Source organism: Bufo gargarizans, chromosome 2 (assembly GCF_014858855.1).
Source record: "Bufo gargarizans isolate SCDJY-AF-19 chromosome 2, ASM1485885v1, whole genome shotgun sequence".
In the NCBI taxonomy this organism is placed as follows: Eukaryota; Metazoa; Chordata; class Amphibia; order Anura; family Bufonidae; genus Bufo; species Bufo gargarizans.
The window spans coordinates 700,600,729-700,626,482 of NC_058081.1; the positions used below are offsets into that span (position 1 = coordinate 700,600,729).

General features: G+C 52.1%; 2 protein-coding genes across 4 annotated transcripts; one reads left to right on the forward strand and one right to left on the reverse strand.

Moving 5' to 3' along the window:
- Positions 1 to 1,804: 1,804 nt before the first annotated feature.
- Positions 1,805 to 25,334, reverse strand: ZNF362 (zinc finger protein 362). 3 transcript variants are annotated; one of them, XM_044282424.1, is made up of 8 exons: positions 25,102 to 25,334; positions 13,305 to 13,368; positions 9,332 to 9,578; positions 8,737 to 9,055; positions 7,729 to 7,953; positions 6,724 to 6,802; positions 6,438 to 6,596; positions 1,805 to 5,939 (listed from the first exon to the last, which is right to left on the reverse strand). In XM_044282424.1, exons 2-8 carry the CDS (start codon positions 13,365 to 13,367, stop codon positions 5,823 to 5,825), a joined length of 1,209 nt encoding a protein of 402 aa, XP_044138359.1. In that variant the 5' UTR covers position 13,368; positions 25,102 to 25,334; the 3' UTR covers positions 1,805 to 5,822. The 3 variants fall into 3 exon arrangements, with proteins under 3 accessions (XP_044138359.1, XP_044138358.1, XP_044138360.1); XM_044282423.1 differs by having other exon boundaries at positions 8,737 to 9,073; XM_044282425.1 differs by lacking the exon at positions 13,305 to 13,368 and having other exon boundaries at positions 8,737 to 9,073.
- On the forward strand, positions 14,990 to 15,853 carry LOC122926332 (circumsporozoite protein-like). Its single transcript, XM_044277708.1, has one exon. The coding sequence runs from the start codon at positions 14,990 to 14,992 to the stop codon at positions 15,851 to 15,853; it is 864 nt and encodes a 287-aa protein (XP_044133643.1).
- Positions 25,335 to 25,754: the final 420 nt, after the last annotated feature.

Below are 25,754 nucleotides of genomic sequence, written 5' to 3' on the forward strand. Positions count from 1 at the left end.
CCACTGTGGGGCAGCCACAGCGGATCGCGGACCCATTCAGTTTAATGGGTCCGCGATCCGGCCTTTCCGCAAAAAGATAGGACATGTCCTATCTTTTTGCGGAACAGAAGTACGGGCTGAAACCCCCCAGAAGCACTCCATAGGGTTCCGCACCATTCCCCATCTCTGGATTTGCGGACCCATTGAAATGAACAGGTCCGCATCCGTGATGCGGAATGCACACTGAACGGTGCTTGTGTATTGCGGATCCGCAATACGGCCACGGGGTGCACACATTTGTGTGAAAGGCCTCTTTCACACAACTTTTTTTTTTTTTTCGTATATGGGTCGTTTTTTTGCGTTCCGTATACGGAACTATTCATTTTAATGGTTCTGCAAAAAAAAAGTTTCTGTATTTCCATTTTTCCGTTTTGTTAAAAGATAGAACATGTCCTATTATTGCCTGCAAATCACGTTCCGTGGCTCCATTCAAGTCAATGGGTCTGCAAAAAAAAAAAACTGAACACATACGGAAATGCATCCATATGTCTTCCGTATCTGTTCCGTTTTTGCAGAAAAATGTTATGCCCAGTCCAATTTTTCAATGTATATACTGTATATGCCAGATGGAAAAACGGAACGGAAACAAAACATAGAAAAACGGACCCGGTAAAAATGGCCCGCAAAATACTGAAAAGGCCATACAGTTGTGTGAAAGAGGCCTAAGGGAGAGATCGGAAGTTCCTCAGACAGCTGTGTCTTGATAAATGTGTAATACCTGGGTCAGCTGTTTCTACGGCGGGCTTGATATATTTTGCTCACCACCACAGACCACAAGTATGCGGCATGAGTCATAAAAAACACCCGTCTGCTGGCTGGATTAGGAGCGTCGTCTCCTGGCCTCCTCAGACGCCCCTGGGGATAACTTCTCCAGTGCTGCCTCCCTGCAGCTTCGCTCCATCTCCGCATGAATGTCCCACATTGCTGCGATTTGACAACGCAGCGGTCCTCATGGGCACAGTGGTGGCCGCCGTATATCTTGGGACAGACCAGGCTCTAGACAAGAATCTTGTCCTTGTAAATCAGGTCCTTCAGACTGGAGACAAGCGGCACATACAGGAGGAAAACCCCCTTATCTGCTCATTCCATACATCTATCAGGGACAAGGTAGAAAATCCAATGAGTCTTTATAGAAGTTTCATCAGGAAACACACTGCAGGAAAGTCCTCCACCACTGATTGGCCCCACCAAGGAGCTGCAACACTATGCATTACATCTAGGGATGTGACCAGGACAGCCATAGGCCCCAGGGATGAAGAGACCCTCGAACTAGTCCCGGAGATAAGATCTTAGTGCCTGGATGAGGAACCCGCATCTTCCCTTACAAGCTTTTAAGTATGCAAATCAGCCTCTAGGAGCAACGGGGGCGTTACCATTACACTTAGAGGCTCTGCTCTCTCTGCAACTGGCGTGCCCTCTGCGTAACAGGGCCAGGCTATGATAATGTGTACACTGCCTGGGTGTAACGGCAACGCCCCCGTTGCTTCTATAGGCTCATTTGCATATATTAAAACATTATTTTTCTCAGCAATGAGGGCACATATGAACATGGGACCAATACAGAAGCCTTCAGCTGCCAAGCGCACATGGAACAGGTCAGCCAGTGTCATAGGTACAAACTGCTGACAGATGCCCTTGGTAAAGAAACACAAAGCAAAGACAGACAGACTTAAAAAAAAAAAAAAAACACTGTGGGGGCCATGTTGTTTGTCACTCGAGCCCCGGACGTGCCCACAATGAAATAACGCCAGCAGAAGCCGCAGGGTTTATACAAAGGTTGCATTTACAAGTTTATTTTCACAACAGATACAAATAGCAACTTTCCAACTTTTTTTTTTCCATTTTCCTCATTTTTTTATTTTTTATACATAATGAAACAGATTTCTCAGCTGTGAATTAGTTCAGTTGTCTGGATGGAGGAAGTATCACCCCCATCATTGCCTCGAATGAGATAGCTAGGCTCTACATACATGTGGCTTGTATTTTCATATAGAAAAAGAAAGTGTTAATCAGTATATTAGCATATGTACACATTATTAACATGCCGAGGGGGGGGGGGGGTAAGGTCAGTCCTTGCATAACCCTTATACAACACATTAGAAGCGGGAGGAGAAGGGGCAGCCAAATTCAGCCTAATAACAGAAAGAAAAAAAAGGAAACAAATGATAATAAAACATACAACTGGTAAAATAAACTGTATAGTTAAGGCTTAAAACGCGTATAAAAATAACAGTTATAGTTTGAGGATCGGATACAGAGATATTTAATCGGAGGGGCGGATACAGAGTTACACCGCTGCTCGGTACAGCCCCATGAAATGTCAGCAGGATCGGCGTTCACCGTGACCCCTCCCCCTTTCTGGTCTGTGAGCCGGAGAACATCAGCTCAACATCCGAGAGGAAGCGGGTATCAGCGATAAGCAAGCGTCCTCTCACCGGGGCGGAGCCGCTACCTACATCGCACAGAGCACGATATCTTAAAGCTTTCCACAAAGTGAAAGGACGAACGATGTGATCCCTCCCAGCAGAAGAAACTAAAAGACTCAACAGTACAAGAAGGGTCAGTACATAGGTCTACGACACGCTGTGTCCCCCAGAACCTGATGATGGAGGGGGGTCACAGGAGGAGAGGTAACTGGTTTTGACTTTTGGTAACACCACTCGTAACACAAACTTTATAAAAAAAAGCAACAGACCAGCACATGGTCCGCACAGAGCGGCAAACACGTGTCAGGGAGGTGGCGTCCTGTGATGGAGGGAATGGTAAAGAAAAGCATAAGGAGCAGTCGGATGGAGAATGAGACAACCCCCACCACCACCACTTGAGCTATTAGGCCAGAAAAGTAAAGCGATTTGGTCGTCCGGAAGAGGAATCATTATTTATGCTGCACAACAAGACTTCAGGTCTGGCGTCTTAGGGCCACACTCAAGTCTGGTGACTTCAGGATCCAACTCGCAACTATCAGCGCTCCACAGAACAAGAGTCCATTCACTTGTTTAACCCAACAGAGAACATCAAAGCAGGTCAATTGACTCTCCCAAAGTCCTGATGAGCAGCAGATCTTGGATCACTTCTCAGACCAGGAAAAGGCTGAAGAACAACAAGACTAGGGTTGACCCATAGCATTCCCCACAGTTAAATATCCACTCGCCTGCCCAGTGAGATCATGGCAACGCACCCCACAGTATACCACACCAGAACATATCCCGATTCTTAACTATGTTCCATACATGACACCTTCATCTTTTGAAAAGAGGTTGGCTTGATTCAAATTTTTGGATAATTGGATGAAGGATCTTTCGTTCTAACAACGATCGGTCGTCGGGGTCATTGAACACACATGGCCAGTCTGAAGGACTGTCACAGCCAATATAGATTTAAATGGGGCAGCACGGTGACTCAGTGGTTAGCACTGGTGCCTTGCAGTGCTGGGGTCCATGGAGTTTGTATGTTCTCCCTGTGTCTACGTGGGTTTCCTCCGGGTTCTCCAGTTTCCTCCCACACTCCAAAGACATCCCGATAGGGAACTTAGATTGTGAGCCCCATTGGGGACAGCGAGTGAAGATCATGTCTGTAGTGAAATAAAATGAGTGAGTACAATAAAATGTGCAGAGCTGTGTGTGTAATGGTGGTTCAGGAGACTGCTTCTGTCTATTGTGTATGGCCACCCTCACAATGCCTGGTGGAGGGGATTGCTTCCACTGATTCAGTGGGAATTTGGGAAGGGATTTGAGGGTCATTTGAAAGGGTAACAGGTGAATCAATTCTCTCCGTGTATTACATGGACTAGTGACTCAAGGATTCACAGCGGCAGTTACGCACACCGTGGACTTCAGATAAGCAAGTATGAGAGGCTGCACACTACTGTCTGCAGTGTCTTATACTGCTCGGCCATTTCACCACATCCAGCAGTGACCAGAAGGATCTCCTGATAAACACCACAGCTAGACAAACCGGCCTGCACTACAGTTGGAGTGGTACGGTCACGTGGGGAGGTTATGATGATCAGGAGCTGTGCCTCAAAGCTCTGGTGCATCATCGCAAGCAATGGACCCCAAGCCTCAGAGCTCAGGTGCATCACCGCAAGCAATGGACCCTAAGCCCGTACAACCTAAACCATCCCTCTCCAAGAAGCCACAGAACACCAACTGACATGCTGCCATGTCGACAGCAGCACATCTCTACTCCAGGCACCACGGCACTGCAGAAAACCAGCTCCAGATGAGATGAATGGTGCACACAGCATGGCTGCCCGTTCCTCTGCCCATCTCTCTGATGCCAACTACAGTAAACCACTATATGTGCCAAGCACTGGCCTCAGTATGTTCAGTGCACCATTAACCCAAGTACCTGGAACAGAATCAGCAACAAGAGTCCTGAGTAAAGAGCCTGAGAGGTAAGTGCCCCCCAACACCCACACAACAGCTAACAAAGAGACATATTGCTAAGTGCCAGGCCTGACCTCAAGGCCTCAGTAATCACTGATGAGCCCTCTCCATATCCCTCTAATCCTAGAGCCGAACCCGCAAGCATCACACAGAGCGCAGAGGAGCGCACGACAACGTGTAACACTACACAGCGCGTATCTGCAGCGCCTCCTCATGGTAGGGACAGAATATGACAACCACCCTGCAGTCATACATACCTCTGAGGTAATGAAGCCGTCCGTCTGGGCTCATATAGAACTACTACATTTATTACGCCAAACTGCAGCGCACTAAATGTCACTGCAACTGGGCTGTACGAGGCCAGACAAGAAGGCATGAAGAATACAGCACCGGACGCCCAGTGGCTTATTCTTCAGATTTCCAGCTGCATTCCCCAGTACACACTGCTTGCAATATGAACTGGGTGCACTGGTGCATTATGGGAGCCTTTATTGCCCGTGTTCTCCTGTGGCATGGTTACTGATGACACAACGGTGAAATGGTTAAAGTAACAGGGTCGACTGTCACAACATCTGGGCGCCATAATACTCAGAACCAGATCTGATACTGTGCATGACCTGAAGCCAAAGGTGTTATCTGTCCCGGTACCCAAAGACACGAACCTGAACCTTGTTCTACTCCCCGCCGCGTCCACAGCGAGCTAAACCAGAAGATATATCCGGGCCGAGCAGCGCGGTTCCCGGAGGGTTCAGCACAGGTTGTAGGGGAGCTGGGTATAAACAAAATTGCTAAGTTGCCGCTCTGCACCTCCACCCTCTGCAGACTCCGCTAAGTCTCATTTCCCCGATTAGCAGCACAGATTCTTGGCCAATAAATAGGATTTTTTTTATTATTAGTTTTTTTTTTATATGTAAAAAATGGAGGATAAAAAAGAAACATAAACAGATATAAAACGTGAGAGATTCAAAGTGCTCGGCTAGGGACTCCGGACGTCACCGAATCGATGAGCATGGAGACTTAGATCGGATAACAGCGCAGGACTGCAAAATTCAGCCATTCCAGAGCCATCCCAACAGGCGGCTCCATCAGAGGTTCTGTGGCTCCAGAGTAACATCCGGCTTGTCTCTAGTATGACACATAGAAGGACTTGATTCCCGAGGGCGACCAGTGAGAAGAATGCAATAATCCAGAGGTAAAGTCTGTCTGTGTCAAGAGGCCGTGAAAGGAGTCCTCAAGCAGCTGATGACAGAAATAATGGTGTCCAAACCTAAGCCCGACGCACCTGCACCAGCTCTGGAGCTTCAGTCTGGAATTGATGTCCGGGGCAGGTGTCTAATGGAGGGTAGCTTGGTCAGCCGCTGCTGTCTGGTCACCCTCTCTTGGGCTGCACGTTCTCTATATCAGGGAAATTCGAACTGGAATGCCAGGAGAGTCGGTCCTTTGAGGAGAATGGTGGTTGACCAGGTGCTCGACCACTGTGTGCTTGGACATATGTTTCATCAGATAGGTCTCCTACAGGCAGAGAAAAGAAGAGCCACACAGTGAAGTCAGAGCGGGACATAGAGGCTAGGAAGGATACAGGGTCTATTAGATATGGAACAAAGGGTCCCAGCTCCCATTCCATAAGCACGGTCAGTCTGAATGGAAGTGGATGGAAAGTAGAAGCAGCCAGCAGTGGGACTCCTCCATTAAAGGGGTTTGCCGGGCGTTTAATACTGATGGCCTTTACTCAGGATAGGTCATCAATATCTGATCGTGGGGGTCTACTCCCAGTACACCCACCAATCAGCTGTTTGAAGAGGCCGCGGTGCTCCATTGAGTGCAGCGGCCTCTTCCTAGGTCAGTGACGTCACATTCATCGGTCACGTGTCCCAGGCACAGCTCAGTCCCATTCAAGTGAATAGGCCGGGGCTGCAATACCAAGCACAGTGTTGCATATCACTGGTGACCTCTTACTATCCACGACCCTTGTATGTCTCCGAATACATGGAATAAAAAGGTGCTACTCACCGATGTGTACGCTCTCCCGCACATACTGCAGCAGTATGCCTTGGCGTGTTTCACGGCATGGGCTGAGAGGTGGATCTGGAGGGAAGCAGAGTCTGTGTACGCCCGGTAGCAGTTTGGACACTTGTAGGGTTTGTCTTTGTTGTGCTGCCGTTGGTGAGACTGTTGAGGAAAAGAAGGTTCAGCACCGGACACAGAAGAGTCACATCCCCCCCCCCCCCCCCCCCCCCCCCACCACCACCACCAGTTACCTATCATTATCACGCACTGCACCCGAAGGTGCACTTACCTGCAGGTTGGAGAGTTGTGTGAAGGCCTTTTCACAGGCAGGCTGCGGGCACTTGTAAGGCCGGTCCCCAGTGTGAATCCTGCAGAACAAGATACAAACATGACATTACGCCTGCACCACCTCCGGTTCGACGTGAGCTGCTGCAGCCAAAGTCTGGCCACAGCGGTGATCTGAAACCCCCCTTCCCCCCCAAGGGTCCACGCACTGGGTCACATGACGCATTGGGAACACGTCACTGCTGGTCTCCCCGTGTCAAACTGGATGCTGACACGGGGAGACCAGAGGGAGGCAGCGGCGGAGGGGCAAAGGAGCTGGAACCCAGAAGCGAGGAGCAGGTCTGGCTATATGGGGCAGGGGCTTTAGCTGGATTTTGGCAGAAAGGTCCCCTGAAGGTAAACAACCCTTTAAGGACCAGGACAATTTTCGTTTTTCTGTATCAGCCTTATCAAAGCTGCTGACCAGTTTATATTACTAGCGGCACATGCGCTGGGAACAACACACGCTCGCAGCTGGTATTAAGCATTATTAAACATATAAGAATAATTAATGTTAAGATGCAGGTCCGCTCCCCTGCGTGTCAGTGCTACGCTGCGCACATGGCTGCTGATGGAGGGTCCCGTCCACTACACAATGGACAGAGCTATGCAGTTCTGGCACCGACTTCTGGTACCTGGAGCTACAGCTGAGAGCGGGGGGGGGGGGGGGGGGGTATGGATAGGCCATCAAAATCCCGGAATTCCCCTTTAAAGGGACAAGTGTTTTCTGTTTTTCCTTCATCTCCTCTCTAACAGCCATAACTTTACTATTTTAGGCTTTTTTCAGGGTGAGTTGTATTTTCCAATGGCACTAATTTGGGGTACACATAACTTATTGATTACATTTTTTTTAACCCCTTCTGAAAACCAGTGACCTACCCAGAGGAGAAGCAGAGTTTCCACAGGTCTGCTGCAGTGAGCGAGGAGCGAGGAGCACATTGGGTGTGCGGTGCGGGTGTCAGGCATTTACCTGGTGTGCTGCTGGAGATGAGAGAGCTGGCGGAAGGACTTCTCACAGTACGAGCAGTGATAGGGCTTCACGCCCAGATGGATGCGCAGATGCTGTGCTAGGTATGAAGCATTGGCAAACGATTTGGAGCAGTGCGGGCACTTGTGAGGTTTGGCCTCAGTGTGAGACTTGGAGTGAATCTGCATCTCAGACTTGGTGAAGAAGGTCAATGGGCAAATTTTACACCTAGAACCGCAAGAGGAGGGAAGAAGAGGTCAGTCTCTCAGCACCCCATGTAACCAGAGGAAGAGACCGCCACAGCACTACGAGGAACTGCAAGGAACAGGACTGGGAAAAATAAGTGCCCCCTTCATAGTATGCAGCCATAGAACAACACTGCTCACAGACAGAATACCGCATCACATCGAACCTCACACATCCACAGATGCATCTATTACCTGAAGTCAGCATCCTCCGGACTGCAGAACAGCGACCAGACAACTCCACAACACTGGTCAGTGGTCAGGCACACAACCTCTTATAGTTTCACACTTCACGTTACTGGTTAATGGTCAGACACCCGACCTCTGACAACTCCACAATACAGGCTCCACGTTATCAGTTAATGGTCGGACACATGACCTGACAACTACACGATACTCCACGTTCTTGGTCAATGGTCAGACACACGAACTCTGACATCCCCACACATTACTCAGTCTTATTCATCAGTGGTCAGACACACGAGACTCCATGTTACTGGTCAGTGGTCAGACACACGAGACTCCATGTTACTGGTCAGTGGTCAGACACACGAGACTCCATGTTACTGGTCAGTGGTCAGACACACGAGACTCCATGTTACTGGTCAGTGGTCAGACACACGAGACTCCATGTTACTGGTCAGTGGTCAGACACACGAGACTCCATGTTACTGGTCAATGGTCAGACACACGAGACTCCACGCTGGTGATGCGTTGGAGGGAGCTGGACACAACATCTGTATCACATCCAGAATATTTTGCTGACCTGTAAGTTTTTCCCTCTTTTCCAATATCTCCTGAGGCCAGAATAGGGTAGGGGACGACGAGCACGGGTGGTCCGGGCGGGTTCTCTGCCTTGATTTTCTTGCGTCCTCTCTCGGGTTTGGTTGGTCCCAGCAGGCCGTGGCTATGGATGGTCTTGATGGAATCCAGCATGGGTGCACCCGTGATTCCTGAGATGAGGGTGGGGGAGGTTGCAATGAGCCGAGTCTGACTGTTGGAGGTGGGGGTGGAGAGGGTGCCGCTGGTACCGGTGCTTGACTCTGACGTGCTGATATTTGAGCGGGAGGATGAAAGACCCAGCCCTAAAAGCGAAGACAACGCTAAGAGAAGAAAGTTGGAATCACAGATGGAGCCGAGTCAGTATCACGATTACAGAGACTTTCAGTGCCATGGCTTCTGGTCGCAGGAAAAACCGCCACCAAGATCAGTAGTGACGACACATACACCGGACATGCGGCCAGAAGGGGTGACACTGAAAACCGCTATAACACATCTTATGCATTGCCTCAGGGGACTGGCTGCCTCCGTCCACCGCTCTTTACAGAACAGAACATTGCGCCATTCTACCAGTGAGGTACCTGTGACTGAGCTGGTGGCAGGCCGGGCATGCAGCGCCACATCTGGCTGGGGTACAGCTTGCGGGTGCAGTCCTGGAACTTGTTGTAGCTTTTGCAGGGACATGACGGACTGGCTGGTCTCAGCAGGTGACTGGGGGATGAGCAGGGGCTGCTGCGAGGGGACGGAGGTGGGAGGCAGATGATGAGGTCGGATTTTCTCTGCCATCAGCTGCTCCTTGATTTTATTGATTAACACGAGATTATCCAGCTGTGCGGGAAAGAAGAGGCTTCAGATTATAATCCCGAAACAACAGACCCCGGCCCAACCGCACCGCAGCCAAGAGCGGGGATAAGGGGGCCCAGCGTGAACGGAAGAGCGGTGGGGCCCAGCGTGAACGGAGGAGCGGTGGGGCCCAGCGTGAACGGAGGAGCGGTGGGGCCCAGCGTGAACGGAGGAGCGGTGGGGCCCAGCGTGAACGGAGGAGCGGTGGGGCCCAGCGTGAACGGAGGAGCGGTGGGGCCCAGCGTGAACGGAGGAGCGGTGGGGCCCAGCGTGAACGGAGGAGCGGTGGGGCCCAGCGTGAACGGAGCAGCGGTGGGGCCCAGCGTGAACGGAGGAGCGGTGGGGCCCAGCGTGAACGGAGGAGCGGTGGGGCCCAGCGTGAACGGAGGAGCGGTGGGGCCCAGCGTGAACGGAGGAGCGGTGGGGCCCAGCGTGAACGGAGGAGCGGTGGGGCCCAGAGTGAACGGAGGAGCGGTGGGGGCCCAGCGTGAACGGAGGAGCCCAGCGTGAACTGAGGAGCGGTGGGGCCCAGCGTGAACGGAGGAGCGGTGGGGCTGGATGTGATGCGACTAGAGGAGCGGTGGGGCTGGATGTGATGCGACTAGAGGAGCGGTGGGGCTGGATGTGATGCGACTAGAGGAGAGGTGGGGCTGGATGTGATGCGACTAGAGGAGCGGTGGGGCTGGATGTGATGCGACTAGAGGAGCGGTGGGACTGGATGTGATGCGACTAGAGGAGCGGTGGGGCTGGATGTGATGCGACTAGAGGAGCGGTGGGGCTGGATGTGATGCGACTAGAGGAGCAGTGGGGCTGGATGTGATGCGACTAGAGGAGCGGTGGGGCTGGATGTGATGCGACTAGAGGAGCGGTGGGGCTGGATGTGATGCGACTAGAGGAGCGGTGGGGCTGGATGTGATGCGACTAGAGGAGCGGTGGGACTGGATGTGATGCGACTAGAGGAGCGGTGGGGCTGGATGTGATGCGACTAGAGGAGCGGTGGGGCTGGATGTGATGCGACTAGAGGAGCGGTGGGGCTGGATGTGATGCGACTAGAGGAGCGGTGGGGCTGGATGTGATGCGACTAGAGGAGCGGTGGGGCTGGATGTGATGCGACTAGAGGAGCGGTGGGGCTGGATGTGATGCGACTAGAGGAGCGGTGGGGCTGGATGTGATGCGACTAGAGGAGCGGTGGGGCTGGATGTGATGCAACTAGAGGAGCGGTGGGGCTGGATGTGATGCGACTAGAGGAGCGGTGGGGCTGGATGTGATGCAACTAGAGGAGCGGTGGGACTGGATGTGATGCGACTAGAGGAGCCGTGGGGCTGGATGTGATGCGACTAAAGGAGCGGTGGGACTGGATGTGATGCGACTAGAGGAGCCGTGGGGGCTGGATGTGATGTGACTAGAGGAGCAGTGGGGGCTGGATGTGATGTGACTAGAGGAGCAGTGGGGGCTGGATGTGATGTGAATAGAGGAGCAGTGGGGGCTGGATGTGATGTGACTAGAGGAGCAGTGGGGGCTGGATGTGATGTGAATAGAGGAGCAGTGGGGGCTGGATGTGATGCGACTAGAGGAGCGGTGGGGCTGGATGTGATGCGACTAGAGGACCAGTGGGGGCTGGATGTGATAAGTTAGATACTTACCGTCTTTTATTTGATGTAGTGGCTGATAACTGGTAAATGTGTGATCTGATCCAGACATTTATCAGACACAACCATTCACACACAGCAGTGACAGAGAGCAACATCATCATAATGTCGCCCTGTGCCTCTGGAGCAGCCCAATCAACCCCCAAAAATGTGTGAGGTGGCAGAACTCCAGGGACTGTGCTCTCATGGGAGTCACAGCTGACCAAGTAATGTTCAGCACTGTTTCCCTAAGGACACGCTGGACATTAATGATCGTCTTTACTGACCCGAAACAAAGCCCCAAGTGTGTGCGTCTGACAATTTATATTACAGGTCACATACAGAATTAACAGTGGTATTATTCTGCTGATGGAGTCACCATGCACATACATTACTTATCCTGAGTTACATCCTGTATTATACTCCAGAGCTGCACTCACTATTCTGCTGGTGCAGTCACTGTACATACATTACATTACTTATCCTGTACTGATCCTGAGTTACATCCTGTATTATACTCCAGAGCTGCACTCACTATTCTACTGGTGCAGTCACTGTGTACATACATTACATTACTTATCCTGTACTGATCCTGAGTTACATCCTGTATTATACTCCAGAGCTGCACCCACTATTCTGCTGGTGGAGTCACTGTGTACATACATTACATTACTTATCCTGTACTGATCCTGAGTTACATCCTGTATTATACTCCAGAGCTGCAGTCACTATTCTACTGGTGCAGTCACTGTGTACATACATTACATTACTTATCCTGTACTGATCCTGAGTTACATCCTGTATTATACTCCAGAGCTGTACTCACTATTCTGCTGGTGCAGTCACTGTGTACATACATTACTTATCCTGTATTGATCCTGAGTTACATCCTGTATTATACCCCAGAGCTGCACTCACTATTCTGCTGGTGCAGTCACTGTGTACATACATTACATAATCCTGTACTGATCCTGAGTTACATCCTGTATTATACTCCAGAGCTGCACTCACTGTGAAAATATCCTGTACTGATCCTGTACTGTATTATGCTTCAGAGCTGCGCTCACTATTCTGCTGGTGCAGTCACTGTGTACATACATTACATTACTTATCCTGTACTGATCCTGAGTTACATCCTGCATTATACTCCAGAGCTGCACTCGCTGTTCTGCTGGTGCACAGTCACTGTGTACATACATTACATTACTTTTCCTGTACTGATTCTGAGTTACATCCTGTATTATACTCCAGAGCTGCACTCACTGTGAACATACATTACTTATCCTGTACTGTATTATGCTTCAGAGCTGCACTCACTATTCTGCTGGTGGAGTCACTGTACATACATTACATTACTTATCCTGTACTGATCCTGAGTTACATCCTGTATTAAACTCCAGAGCTGCACTCACTATTCTGCTGGTGAAGTCACTGTGTACATACATTACATTACTTATCCTGTACTGATCCTGAGTTACATCCTGTATTATACTCCAGAGCTGCACTCACTGTGAACATACATTACTTATCCTGTACTGTATTATGCTTCAGAGCTGCACTCACTATTCTGCTGGTGGAGTCACTGTGTACATACATTACTTGTCCTGTACTGATCTGGAATTACGGTATTATTACAAATGTGGGGAGGCAGTGCAGTTGACTATGTCCCCCATGACCCTTCATCGGGTGCACACACACAGACTATGGTAACATGTGATGTAACCTGCAGGTATTGGGGAGCACATTATGTGGCATCATCATTACTGTGGCCCCCTATGTGCAATGTCAGAATCCCTGGGAGCATCACCTACACCTTGGGCACATGGGCCCTGTCACAACCAGGCACACGGATCACCTGCACGCTGCCGCTACTCACACTGATATACAACATGCTGGTGCTTTATGAACATATATGAGGGTCAGAGGTAGAGCGCCCCCCAGAGCACAGAGGTCCAGGCTGATGGTCGCTCAGGCTGCAGCACTGGGGGATCGCCCCTCTGTTCAGATACATGGCAGGAAGCATGGCGGCCTCGCAGCTGCTGAAGGAATGAAGCGTTACAGATAGTCATGGAGTCATTCTCACCTGGCTGGGCATCGCTGGAGGTGGAGGCCAAAAATAAGGATTGTTAAAGCGTGGCTCGGCCATCCTGTAAGAAGGAAAGTAGAGTTATGCTGCTGGCAGTGTGCGCACGGCATGTACATCATATGCATAAAGCCAAAACCAGAGTGGACACTAGCAGGGGGCTGGCCGGCAGTCCCATGTCAGTACAGCTCCATCACTACTTCAAGATCTCTGCTCCCTGTCAATGAATGGGAGCAATCCGTGTTGCTAGTCAGAGACTGACCTAATGCTTTGCTCGCAGCTGAGGGTTTGCTACTGTTGCATCCCGTTTGGACAATCCTCTTAGCTGTAAACTGAAGATTTAAGAAACCTTAAACACATGGGAAGAGATTAAGTCAGCCTCTGAACGCAAACCATGTTTCCATTCACAGACAGCAAGTAGAGGAGATGGTGGCAGTGAATCCCCAACTCTATTCTAAAGTTGCAGGAGACTGTAATTGGCTTCTCTGCAGTTCCTGAGATTGGACACTAGATGGCGAGGGCAGCGTCTGTTTCTCCCAGTCTCATAGGAGTGCAGGGGCCACATGCAGGGGACTCTTTGGAGTCCAGGGCAGCAATTGGGGCGGCTCAATCTTAGTCATGAACTCTGGATCGGAGCTGCTAGGATGCATGCTTGTATACTCTGTTATCACCCGGTATATTCATAAAGCACCAGCATTTCACACACAGTCACATCGCATATGTGGAGAAGAGGTGTGGGGGACTCCCAAAATCAAGCACTAATAATCTACTTTCCCTGCCCCCCTCACATGGGCCTCTAGAGAACTCTCTGGGATAAAGCCCCCAGTTATGACTCCATAGAGATAAACAGAATACTCTCACCAGTCAATGATTGTGACAAACATTGACTGCTTGATGTGCCACCAGGATGGCAGCAGGCACAAAATTCAAGACTTTACCAGCCTACTAGGTGGGTCCAGGGTTAGGACCTGGTTACCTCTACGCTAATCTCCGGTCTGGTAACTAGTGCCCCCAGACTGACAACCAGACACCTATGATGTTTTTTTCAGACTTTCTCATGTGATTTTGGGGGATGGTGGTCACGGAGATAATTAAATATGATGAATCATCCGGCCAATCCAGATACTCGTGCACCAAAAAGAAAATATGAGATCATTTATAATTAAGAAGAGAGGAGGAGCGGGAGTGGGACAGGACCAAGGACGAATGAGAGGGGGCCGAAAGGCAAGCAGGAGTGGGACAGGACCGAGAGGAAGCGATACAGGGCCAAGGACGGGCAAGAGTGGGTCGGGGCCGAGTGGGACAAGGCCAAGGAAGGGCGAGAGTGGGACGGGGCCAGAAGACGAGCAGGAGTGGGATGGGGCCGAGCAGGGGGCTAATGAGACGGGGCTGAGCGGGAGTGGGACAGGGAAGAAGATGAGCGGGAGGGAGACAGGGCTGATGACGGGCGGGAGCAGGACAGGCCAGAGGACAAGCAAGAGTGGGACGGGGCCAAGGGCAAGCGGGATGGGGAGGGTCGAGAGTGGGACAGGCGGGATTGGGATGGGGCTGAAGACGAGCGGGAGTGGGACGGGGGCGAGCGGGAGGGAGACAAAGTCGAGGACGAGCGGGAGTGGGACGGGGCCAAGGATGGGTGAGAGCAGGACGGGCCGAGCGTGAGTCGGAGTGGGCCGAGCGTAATTGGGATGGGGCTGAAGACGAGCAGGAGTGGGACGGGGGAGAGCGGGAGGGAGACAGAGTTGAGGAAGAGCGGGAGTGGGACAGGGCCGAGGATGGGAGAGGCGAGAGCAGGACGGGCTGACCGGGAGTCAGACTGGGCCGAGCAGTATTCGGATGGGGCTGAAGACGAGCGGGAGTGGGACACGGCAAGCGGGAGTGGGACGGGGGCCAAGCGGGAGTGGGACGGGGGCCAAGCGGGAGTGGGACGGGGGCCAAGCGGGAGTGGGACGGGGGCCAAGCGGGAGTGGGACAGGGCCGAGGTCGAGCGGGAGTGGGACAGGGCCGAGGGCGAGCGGGAGTGGGACAGGGCCGAGGGCGAGCGGGAGTGGGACAGGGCCGAGGGCGAGCGGGAGTGGGACAGGGCCGAGGGCGAGCGGGAGTGGGACAGGGCCGAGGGCGAGCGGGAGTGGGACAGGGCCGAGGGCGAGCGGGAGTGGGACAGGGCCGAGGGAGCGGGAGTGGGACAGGGCCGAGGGCGAGCGGGAGTGGGACAGGGCCGAGGGCGAGCGGGAGTGGGACAGGGCCGAGGGCGAGCGGGAGTGGGACAGGGCCGAGGGCGAGCGGGAGTGGGACAGGGCCGAGGGCGAGCGGGAGTGGGACAGGGCCGAGGGCGAGCGGGAGTGGGACAGGGCCTAGGGCGAGCGGGAGTGGGACACGGCAAGCCTCGGAAGATGGAAAAGGCAGGACAGTGCCAAGCAAAAGCGGGGGAACTGTGGACTGTGCAGAGCAAGAGTCAGGGGACCGGCAGGACAGAGCCGAGCAAGAGCCAGGGAAATGGCAGGACAGAGCACAGTAGGAGAGGAAAGAAAGGACGGGACAGAGCCAAGTAAGAGTGGTAGGAACCGCAAGACAGAGCAGAGTAAAAACGGGGAGGGAACGGCAGGAAAAAGCAGAGCGAAAGTGGGACAAAGCAGGGGTGGGACAGAGCAAAGCACGAACAGGGATGGGACAGAGAAAGATTAGGGGAGGGACAGAACCAAGTAAGAGCAAGGGTAACAGCGGGACAGAGTTGAGTAAAAGCAAGGGTGTGACAGGGCCAAGTAAGAGCAGGGTCAGAACAGAGCTGAGCGAGGGGAAAGGCGGAGGTGATGAGACAGAGCTGAGTACAAGTAGGAGGTGGCAAAATAGTGTCAGGTAAAGGTGAGGGTGGGATTCAGCCAATGATACAGCTAGGAAACAACAAAGGTGGGATAGAGCCAAGGATAAGTGTGACTGGGATAGAGCCAAAAAAGAGGAACCTACAGACCCTGCGGTTAGGGAAGAACTGAGATACAGCGGAATCGGGCCATAGGCGAAAAAACTGCGGGATGGGCCAGTTGTGACAAAACGGCAGTGGCGGGCTAGAGGCGACAAAACAGCAGGGGAGGACCAGAGGCGACAAAACAGCAGGGGAGGACCAGAGGCGACAAAACAGCAGGGGAGGACCAGAGGCGACAAAACAGCAGGGGAGGACCAGAGGCGACAAAACAGCAGGGGAGGACCAGAGGCGACAAAACAGCAGGGAGGACCAGAGGCGACAAACAGCAGGGGAGGACCAGAGGCGACAAAACAGCAGGGGAGGACCAGAGGCGACAAACAGCAGGGGAGCACCAGAGGCGACAAAACAGCAGGGGGAGGACCAGAGGCGACAAAACAGCGGGGGAGGACCAGAGGCGACAAAACAGCAGGGGAGGACCAGAGGCGACAAACAGCAGGGGAGGACCAGAGGCGACAAAACAGCAGGGGAGGACCAGAGGCGACAAAACAGCAGGGGAGGACCAGAGGCGACAAAACAGCGGGGGAGGACCAGAGGCGACAAAACAGCGGGGGAGGACCAGAGGCGACAAAACAGCGGGGGAGGACCAGAGGCGACAAAACAGCAGGGGCCGTACAGACCACATAACATACATAACGCTCTACATAGGGCACTATAGACCAAACATCTCAAGCAGCATGCCAAGGACAACACATACCAGACAAACAGTGCTGTACCCAGGACGCTAGAGACCAGATATGCACAGTGCTGTACACAGGACACTATAGATGGCACATACACATTTGTACACAGGACACCTCTCGATATGTGTCCACTACATGAGATCTGATCTTAAAGATTTATCTTCCTCTCACCACAATATTCTGTATCTATAGAGGGCACAGAAGGGTGCCCAGCCTCATGTATTGCCAGCCACTTCATATCGCTGCACCTCATCTCTTGTACTGCACCCCCTTATCTCCTGTGCTGTACCCCCATCCCCTGTGATGCAAGCCCCTTACATACTGTTTTTGCTCCAGTGCCACAACCCCCCCATATCGCCACACAGAACCCCCCTCCTGTTCTGCAAGCACCCCTCACACCGCCAGTGCTGCACCCTCTATATCCTGCACTGTGACCCCAATCTCCTCCGCTACACCACCCTTTCATCTCCTGTACTGCACCCCCTCTTTTCCTGCACAGGATCCATTCGAGGAGACCAGCAGGGAGGAGGTTAAACCCGCCATGAGGCTTTCTGAGGAATGCTATGAAAGGCTGTGTTTATTTTTAGTCAGATGAACATCTCAGCAGGTTCCAGGGTCAGTTCCTGCTCTGCTCCTGGCCTCACACAGAACAGGGGCACCAGAAACTCGAAGCTCCACCTCAGATCCTTCGGTCAGGCATCAAGAATGCTCAATTCTGAGATTTTTTGCCCCTAAAGCCCCTCGTTTCTGCAAATTCCTGACCTTACCTAAGTGACAAATGCTGACTGACAACCATAAATAGTTGCCAGTTATAGTGTCCATATGGGTTGTCACCCAGCTTTTTACAAATCCTGAGTGACAAAAATCAACAGTGTTATGTAGATATGTATCACCTGCTCTGCCTGTGTCAGTCTTTATTAGTTCTAGGATTAAATTCATGAAGGACGCTCAGGATGAACACAGCTATAGATCCTTGCCAAAAAGTATCAGCGAAGGGAATTGTTGGAAAAGTCCTGGATCCTCCTCCATGTTGGAATAGGCAATATTTCACAGTGAATTATTACCCCAAGGGACCCACTCCAGCCTTATGGCAGATAGTCTTACCATGAGACAACACAACTATCAAAAGGCCAGAAAGGTGAACACAGGACGTGGTCCATCATCTGACCACCAGGCTCTACCATCCACTGATATCAGCCAATAGTGCCCCACACAGGCAAGCACAACATAGGAGCACACTTGGTCATTCACACTCACTACCAAAAGGCCAGTGAACATCTCTGGTCCTGGGAACATTCCCAAAAATTGACCACAGAGGACCAAGACAGACACTGTGGATGACCGCAGAGGACCAAGACAATGTAGATGACCATAGAGGACCAGGCAGACACTGGAGATGACCATAGGTGACCAAGACAGACAATGTGGATGACCATATAGGATCAGGCAGACACTGGAGATGACCATAGGTGACCAAGACAGACAATGTGGATGACCATATAGAATCAGGCAGACACTGGAGATGACCATAGGTGACCAAGACTGACACTGTGGATGACCATATAGGATCAGGCAGACACTGGAGATGACCATAGGTGACCAAGACAATGTAGATGGCTATAGAGGATCAGGCAGACACTAGAGATGACCATAGGTGACCAAGACAGACACTGTGGATGACCATATCATATAGGATCAGGCAGACACTGGAAATGACCATAGGTGACCAAGACAATGTAGATGGCTATAGAGGATCAGGCAGACACTGAAGATTACCATAGGTGACCAAGACAGACACTGTGGATGACCATATCATATAGGATCAGGCAGACACTGGAAATGACCATAGGTGACCAAGACAATGTAGATGGCTATAGAGGATCAGGCAGACACTGGAGATTACCATAGGTGACCAAGACAGACACTGTGGATGACCATATCATATAGGATCAGGCAGACACTGGAAATGACCATAGGTGACCAAGACAATGTAGATGGCTATAGAGGATCAGGCAGACACTGGAGATTACCATAGGTGACCAAGACAGACACTGTGGATGACCATATAGGATCAGGCAGACAGTAGAGATGACCATAGGTGACCAAGACAGACACTGTGGATGACTGCAGAGGACCAAGATGACGTAGATGACCATAGAGGACCAGGCAGACACTGTGGGTGACCACAGAGGACCAAAAAACAGACTCTGCAGATGACCATGGAGGACCAAGAAAGACACTACAGATAACCATAGAGGACCAAGACAGATACGCATATGACCATAAAGGGACGAGAGAGATGCTGCAGATAAGCACAGAGGGATGAGACGGTACAGCTAAGTGTATCAGCATGAAGATGAATATAATAAAGAACATCAGCGTATATTACAGTGAGAATAATAGAGTGCAGTATAGTAAACTATGCTGAAGAATAATACAGTATAATGAAGTAGAGTACAAAATATTAGATAATAGTACCGTTATATTAGAGGGAAGTAGAGTATTTTACAACACAGTACAGGAGATTATATAGGAGTATACTAGAGTGCAGATGAGTTACAGATTACAGTAAAATATTGTAGAGGATATTGTAGTATATTAGCAGTATTCAGTATATTATAGTGCAGAGGATTATACTAGAGTATATTCAAGTACAGTAGAGGATACTGAAGTATATTAGATTGCAGTGAACATCAGAATTTTAGAGCGCTAGAAACAGTAGAGAATATTAGAGTGCAATGGAGAATATTAAAGCCTAGCAGAATATAGGACCACAGTGAATCACTATATTACAGTATATTACAGCACAGCATGCTAAAGTGAGGTACAGTATAACAGAATGCAGTGGAGTACAGTAGACTATATTGGCATATAACAGAGTGCAGTACAGTATAACAGAGTACAGTAGATTATATTGGAGTATATTACAGTGCAGTGGAGTATAATAGAGTGTGGTACAGTATAATATAATGAAGTACAGTACCTTATACGAGTATATTAGAGTGCAGGAGAGTATAGAAGAGTGCAGGAGAGTGTATTAGCAAGCAGTAGAGTATAGAAGAGCGGAGGACAGTATAGATGGATCAGTACAGTATAGAAGAGCGCAGTACAGTATAGAAGAGCGCAGTACAGTATAGAAGAGCAGAGGGCAGTATAGAAGAGCAGAGGGCAGTATAGAAGAGCGCAGGAGATTATAGAAGAGAGGAAGACGGTATAGAAGAGCGCAGGAGAATATAGAAGAGCGCAGTAGAGTATAGAAGAGCAGAGGACAGTATAGAAGAGCAGAGGACAGTATAGAAGAGCGGAAGAGATTATAGAAGAGCGCAGGAGAATATAGAAGAGCGCAGGAGAATATAGAAGAGCGCAGGAGAATATAGAAGAGCGCAGGAGATTATAGAAGAGCGCAGGAGATTATAGAAGAGCGCAGGAGAATATAGAAGAGCGCAGGAGAATATAGAAGAGCGCAGGAGAATATAGAAGAGCGCAGGAGAATATAGAAGAGTGCAGGAGAATATAGAAGAGCGCAGGAGAATATAGAAGAGCGCAGGAGAATATAGAAGAGCGCAGGAGAATATAGAAGAGCGCAGGAGAATATAGAAGAGCGCAGGAGAATATAGAAGAGCGCAGGAGATTAGAGAAGAGCGCAGTAGAGTATAGAAGAGCGCAGGAGATTATAGAAGAGCGCAGGAGATTATAGAAGAGCGCAGGAGATTAGAGAAGAGCGCAGGAGATTATAGAAGAGCGCAGTAGAGTATAGAAGAGCAGAGGACAGTATAGAAGAGCAGAGGACAGTATAGAAGAGCGCAGGAGAATATAGAAGAGCGCAGGAGAATATAGAAGAGCGCAGGAGAATATAGAAGAGCGCAGGAGAATATAGAAGAGCGCAGGAGAATATAGAAGAGCGCAGGAGATTATAGAAGAGCGCAGTAGAGTATAGAAGAGCAGAGGACAGTATAGAAGAGCAGAGGACAGTATAGAAGAGCGCAGGACAGTATAGAAGAGCGCAGGACAGTATAGAAGAGCGCAGGACAGTATAGAAGAGCGCAGGACAGTATAGATGGATGCAGAACATTATAGAAGAGCACATAGAACCCCAGACAAATTTCCATGCTGATTTCTCTACGTTTCTGCACCAAATCCGCATCACATACTTCATGTGTCACTTGCGGATTTGTTGCGGTTTTGCCACAGATCTATTCCTTCTATTGAGAAGGGTGAAATCCGCACCAAAAATCGCACAATTGACATGCAGAAAAAAGAAAAGTGTGCGTGGGGTTTGTCTAAACTCGTACACCTTGCTGGTCCTGTACTAGGTGGAGTAATAATCCGCAAGGTGTGCAGGTATCCTCATAGGGCGAGTCCAGCAGGTCATATTACTATACTGCGCACTGGACTTACATAAAGCTGCCATATAGGAATATGACGAGCCATGTGGTGGGTTGGAATATGGCGGTAGTGAGGTAATAACACAATGCAGCAACACATCCTCTGCGAACAGTAACTGCTTCACCTCAGTCCTCCGCAGAAAGACTCTAACAAGCTCTGCAGTAAGGTAAATCAGCGCAGCACTGCACCACCAACAGACGCCGCCATGATGGGTCACCCACCTCAGCAAACAACACACAGACAGGCGGCCCGGTCACCCAAGATTATGCCCAACATGTGAGTGACAGCATCGCAGCTGGCTCTAAAGCAACATGCCGCAACACAGGAAACAAGATGGCGCCCTGACATAAAAACTCTTCAGGAGGGGCCGCTGGGCACAGAGAGCGTACTGGGGCCCAGGAGCATGTTTACACATACAAGGGCCCATATCGCCAATGTCATGCACTAGGAACCAGGGCCACACTGCATTTTTACTTTGGCTCCCAAAATCAATGCCTGGGGATTGAATCTCAATATGACAGACAGTGCACCGCAACAAAGTCTGCTCCACCTGCATCAACTGACACTCGCTGCGGGGTCACAGTCACCGTAACATGGTGCAGCCGGGCCGTCGCCTGTCCAGTCATGTGTCAGCAGATATGCAGCACACCTCACATGGCCCCTACTATTATCACCAGGACACGGGCCCCGAAACTGCAATGCACAACAACATCTGAGGCGTGCGACTGCACATCACATCTAGCGGGGGCTTGCGACTGCGCAACACAACATCTGAGGCGTGTGACTGAGCAACGCAACCTCTGGGTCATGCAACTGCACATCACATCTAGGGGGTGTGCGACTGCGCAACGCAACATCTGGGTCGTGCGACTGCACATCACATCTAGGGGGCGTGCGACTGCGCAACACCACATTTGGGTCGTGCGACTGCGCAACGCAACATCTGGGTCGTGCGACTGCACATCACATCTAGGGGGCGTGCGACTGCGCAACGCAACATCTGGGTCGTGCGACTGCACATCACATCTAGGGGGACGTGCGACTGCGCAACGCAACATCTGGGTCGTGCGACTGCACATCACATCTAGGGGGCGTGCGACTGCGCAACACCACATTTGGGTCGTGCGACTGCGCAACGCAACATCTGGGTCGTGCGACTGCACATCACATCTAGGGGGGCGTGCGACTGCGCAACACAACATCTGGGTCGTGCGACTGCACAAGGCAACATCTGGGTCGTGCGACTGCACATCACATCTAGGGGGACGTGCGACTGCGCAACGCAACATCTGGGTCGTGCGACTGCACATCACATCTAGGGGGACGTGCGACTGCGCAACGCAACATCTGGGTCGTGCGACTGCACATCACATCTAGGGGGCGTGCGACTGCGCAACACCACATTTGGGTCGTGCGACTGCGCAACGCAACATCTGGGTCGTGCGACTGCACATCACATCTAGGGGGGCGTGCGACTGCGCAACGCAACATCTGGGTTGTGCGACTGCACATCACATCTAGGGGGCGTGCAACTGCGCAATGCAACATCTGGGTCGTGCGACTGCACAAGGCAACATCTGGGGCGTGCGACTGCACAAGGCAACATCTGGGGCGTGCGACTGCACATCACATCTAGGGGGCGTGCGACTGCACATCACATCTAGGGGGCGTGCGACTGCGCAATGCAACATCTGGGTCGTGCGACTGCACATCACATCTAGGGGGGGCGTGCGACTGCGCAACATCTGGGTCGTGCGACTGCACATCACATCTAGGGGGCATGCGACTGAGCAACACAACACCTGGGGCGTGCGACTGCACAAGGCAACACCTGGGGCGTGCGACTGCACAAGGCAACACCTGGGGCGTGCGACTGCACAAGGCAACACCTGGGGCGTGCGACTGCACAAGGCAACACCTGGGGCGTGCGACTGCACAAGGCAACATCTGGGGCGTGCGACTGCACAAGGCAACACCTGGGGCGTGCGACTGCACAAGGCAACACCTGGGGCGTGCGACTGCACAAGGAAACAACTGGGGCCGTGCGACTGCACAAGGAAACAACTGGGGTGTGCGACTGCACAAGGCAACATCTGGGGCGTGCGACTGCACAAGGCAACATCTGGGGCGTGCGACTGCACAAGGCAACATCTGGGGCGTGCGACTGCACAAGGCAACAACTGTGGCCGTGGCTGCACAAGGCAATATTTGGGGCCCGTGACTGCACATCTGGGGTGTGCAACTGCACAAAACAACATCCGTGGCCCGCGGCTGCACATCACATCTGGGGCGTGCAACTGCTGAAAACAACATCTTTGGCCTACAACGACACAAAACAAAATCTAGGGGGGCTTGCAACTGCAAAACACATCTGGGGCCCGCGAGTGCACAACATAACAACTATGGCCCGTGGCTGTACAACACAACATTTAGGGGGCATGCGACTGCACAACAGAAGATTAATATCTAGGGCCCACGACTGTACAACACAAATGGGGCCCGTGGCTGCACAATGCAACATCTGGGGCCCTCAGTTGCACAACACAATATCTAGAGGGGTGTGCAACTCCACAATGCATGCAACATCTGGCCCCCGCAACTGCACAGCAATACATCTAGAGAGGGGGTGCGACTGCACATCTGGGGCGTGCAACTGCAAAAAGCAACATCTGGGGCCTGTGACAGCACAACGCAACATTTGGGGCCCGTGACTGCACAGCGCAACATTTGGGGCCCGTGACTGCAGAACACATTTAGAGAGGCGTGTAAAATGCAAAATGCAATATCTGGGCCCTTGGCTGCATAACACAACATCTGGGGCCCGACTGCACAACACAACATCTGGGGCCCTCAACTGCACAACGTAAAACTTTGCGGCCTGCAACTGCTCAAAGTCCAGGTAACGTAAGGTTAGGGTCCCACAACTGCACAGCTTCAGAGGTCTGGGGCCCAGGACTGCGCAGTGTCAACATCTGGGGCCCGTAACTTGGCCGCTTCAATGTCAAGGTCCACAAACTGGGCCCAAAAATTTGCAAAGTCCACTCTGAAGCCGGTAAGGTATGGGGGTAGTGACATCTGGGGCCCATAAGAACATTCTGCACAATGTGACTTGACCACACTGTGTGAATAAGCCCCAATGTCAGTGACAGGTCGGTTGTTATAGCAACGGCAACACAATGCGTGGGGGGGGGGGGTGTAGGATGGCAGGTAACAAGGGGTGCACAGGCTGGAGGGGCACAAAGGGAATGGCGGGGGCACAGTGCTGCAGGATGGAGGGGTGCAGGGGGCTCGGGCAGATGTTGGGGGTTGTATTCCGGGGATGTGGCCGCTCCCCTTTGTGTGGTCAGTCAGGGCCCCCCAGGCTGAGGCAGACAGGAGCCCCCCGGACGTGTACTCCCCGCCTCCCCCACATTCTCAGACTGTTTTATTAACATTTTCAGACAAAAGAAAAACAAAAATGGCAGCAGCGGCGCCGCACACAGCCCGAGCCGCCGCCATGTTCTGCAGATCTCCTGCTCCGATGTGGGGGGCCCGGAAGGAGGGGGCGGCCGGACGGGGGGGGACCCCCTGCACCCCCTCTTCTAGCAGGGAGCCCTCCCCTCCCGCCGTGTCACCCACACAATACCTGGGGGGCCCACACAGCGCGGGGAGCGGGGCCCCGATACCTGACGGTTCCCCCACCCATAAAAGAGGCCGAGAATACAGCGCCCCCTTCCCCCGGTACCGGGCAGACAGCGCGGGAAGCCATACAGACCTGCCGTGGGAGCGGGCACAGACCCCGGGCCGACGGGAGAGGCCTGACACACGCCCCGGGCACCGGGCGGGTTCCGGGTCACCGCCGATCACTTCTGGGTGTCCCGGCCGATGCTGTGCGCCCACAATTCACCCGAGCCGGCTCATTGACACGGAGATTTCGTCAGTGTGGAGCCCCCCGTCTCTCCAGCGCTCAGCAGCCCTCCCCCCCGTCCCCAAATATCCTCCCCCTGCTCCCCCTCCCGGCCTCCCGCCTGATTCCTACTACATTTACCTCAGAATCAGCGGCAGCAGCATCCCCGACAACAGCCCCCCGAATACTGTAGTCATTATGTATACTGTATGTGCCCCCCGAATACTGTAGCCCCCCGAATACCCTGTGCATCCCTGTGTATACTGTATGTGCCCCCCGAACACCCTGTGCATCCCTGTGTATACTGTATGTGCCCCCCGAACACCCTGTGCATCCCTGTGTATACTGTATGTGCCCCCCGAATACCCTGTGCATACTGTATGTGCCCCCCGAACACCCTGTGCATCCCTGTGTATACTGTATGTGCCCCCCGAATACCCTGTGTATACTGTATGTGCCCCCCGAATACCCTGTGTGTGCCCCCCGATCACCCTGTGCATCCCTGTGTATACTGTAGGTGC

Excerpts from the sequence above, each read along its gene's own strand:
- ZNF362 (XM_044282423.1), bottom strand. The coding sequence starts at position 13,367 with ATGGCCGAGCCACGCTTTAACAATCCTTATTTTTGGCCTCCACCTCCA. Across the intron at positions 7,954-8,736 it reads AAAGAGGGAAAAACTTACAG|GTGTAAAATTTGCCCATTGA; the intron begins GTCAGCAAAATA and ends TTGCGGTTCTAG. Across the intron at positions 5,940-6,437 it reads GCGGGAGAGCGTACACATCG|GAGACCTATCTGATGAAACA; the intron begins GTGAGTAGCACC and ends CTCTGCCTGTAG.
- LOC122926332 (XM_044277708.1), top strand. The coding sequence starts at position 14,990 with ATGGGGCTGAAGACGAGCAGGAGTGGGACGGGGGAGAGCGGGAGGGAG.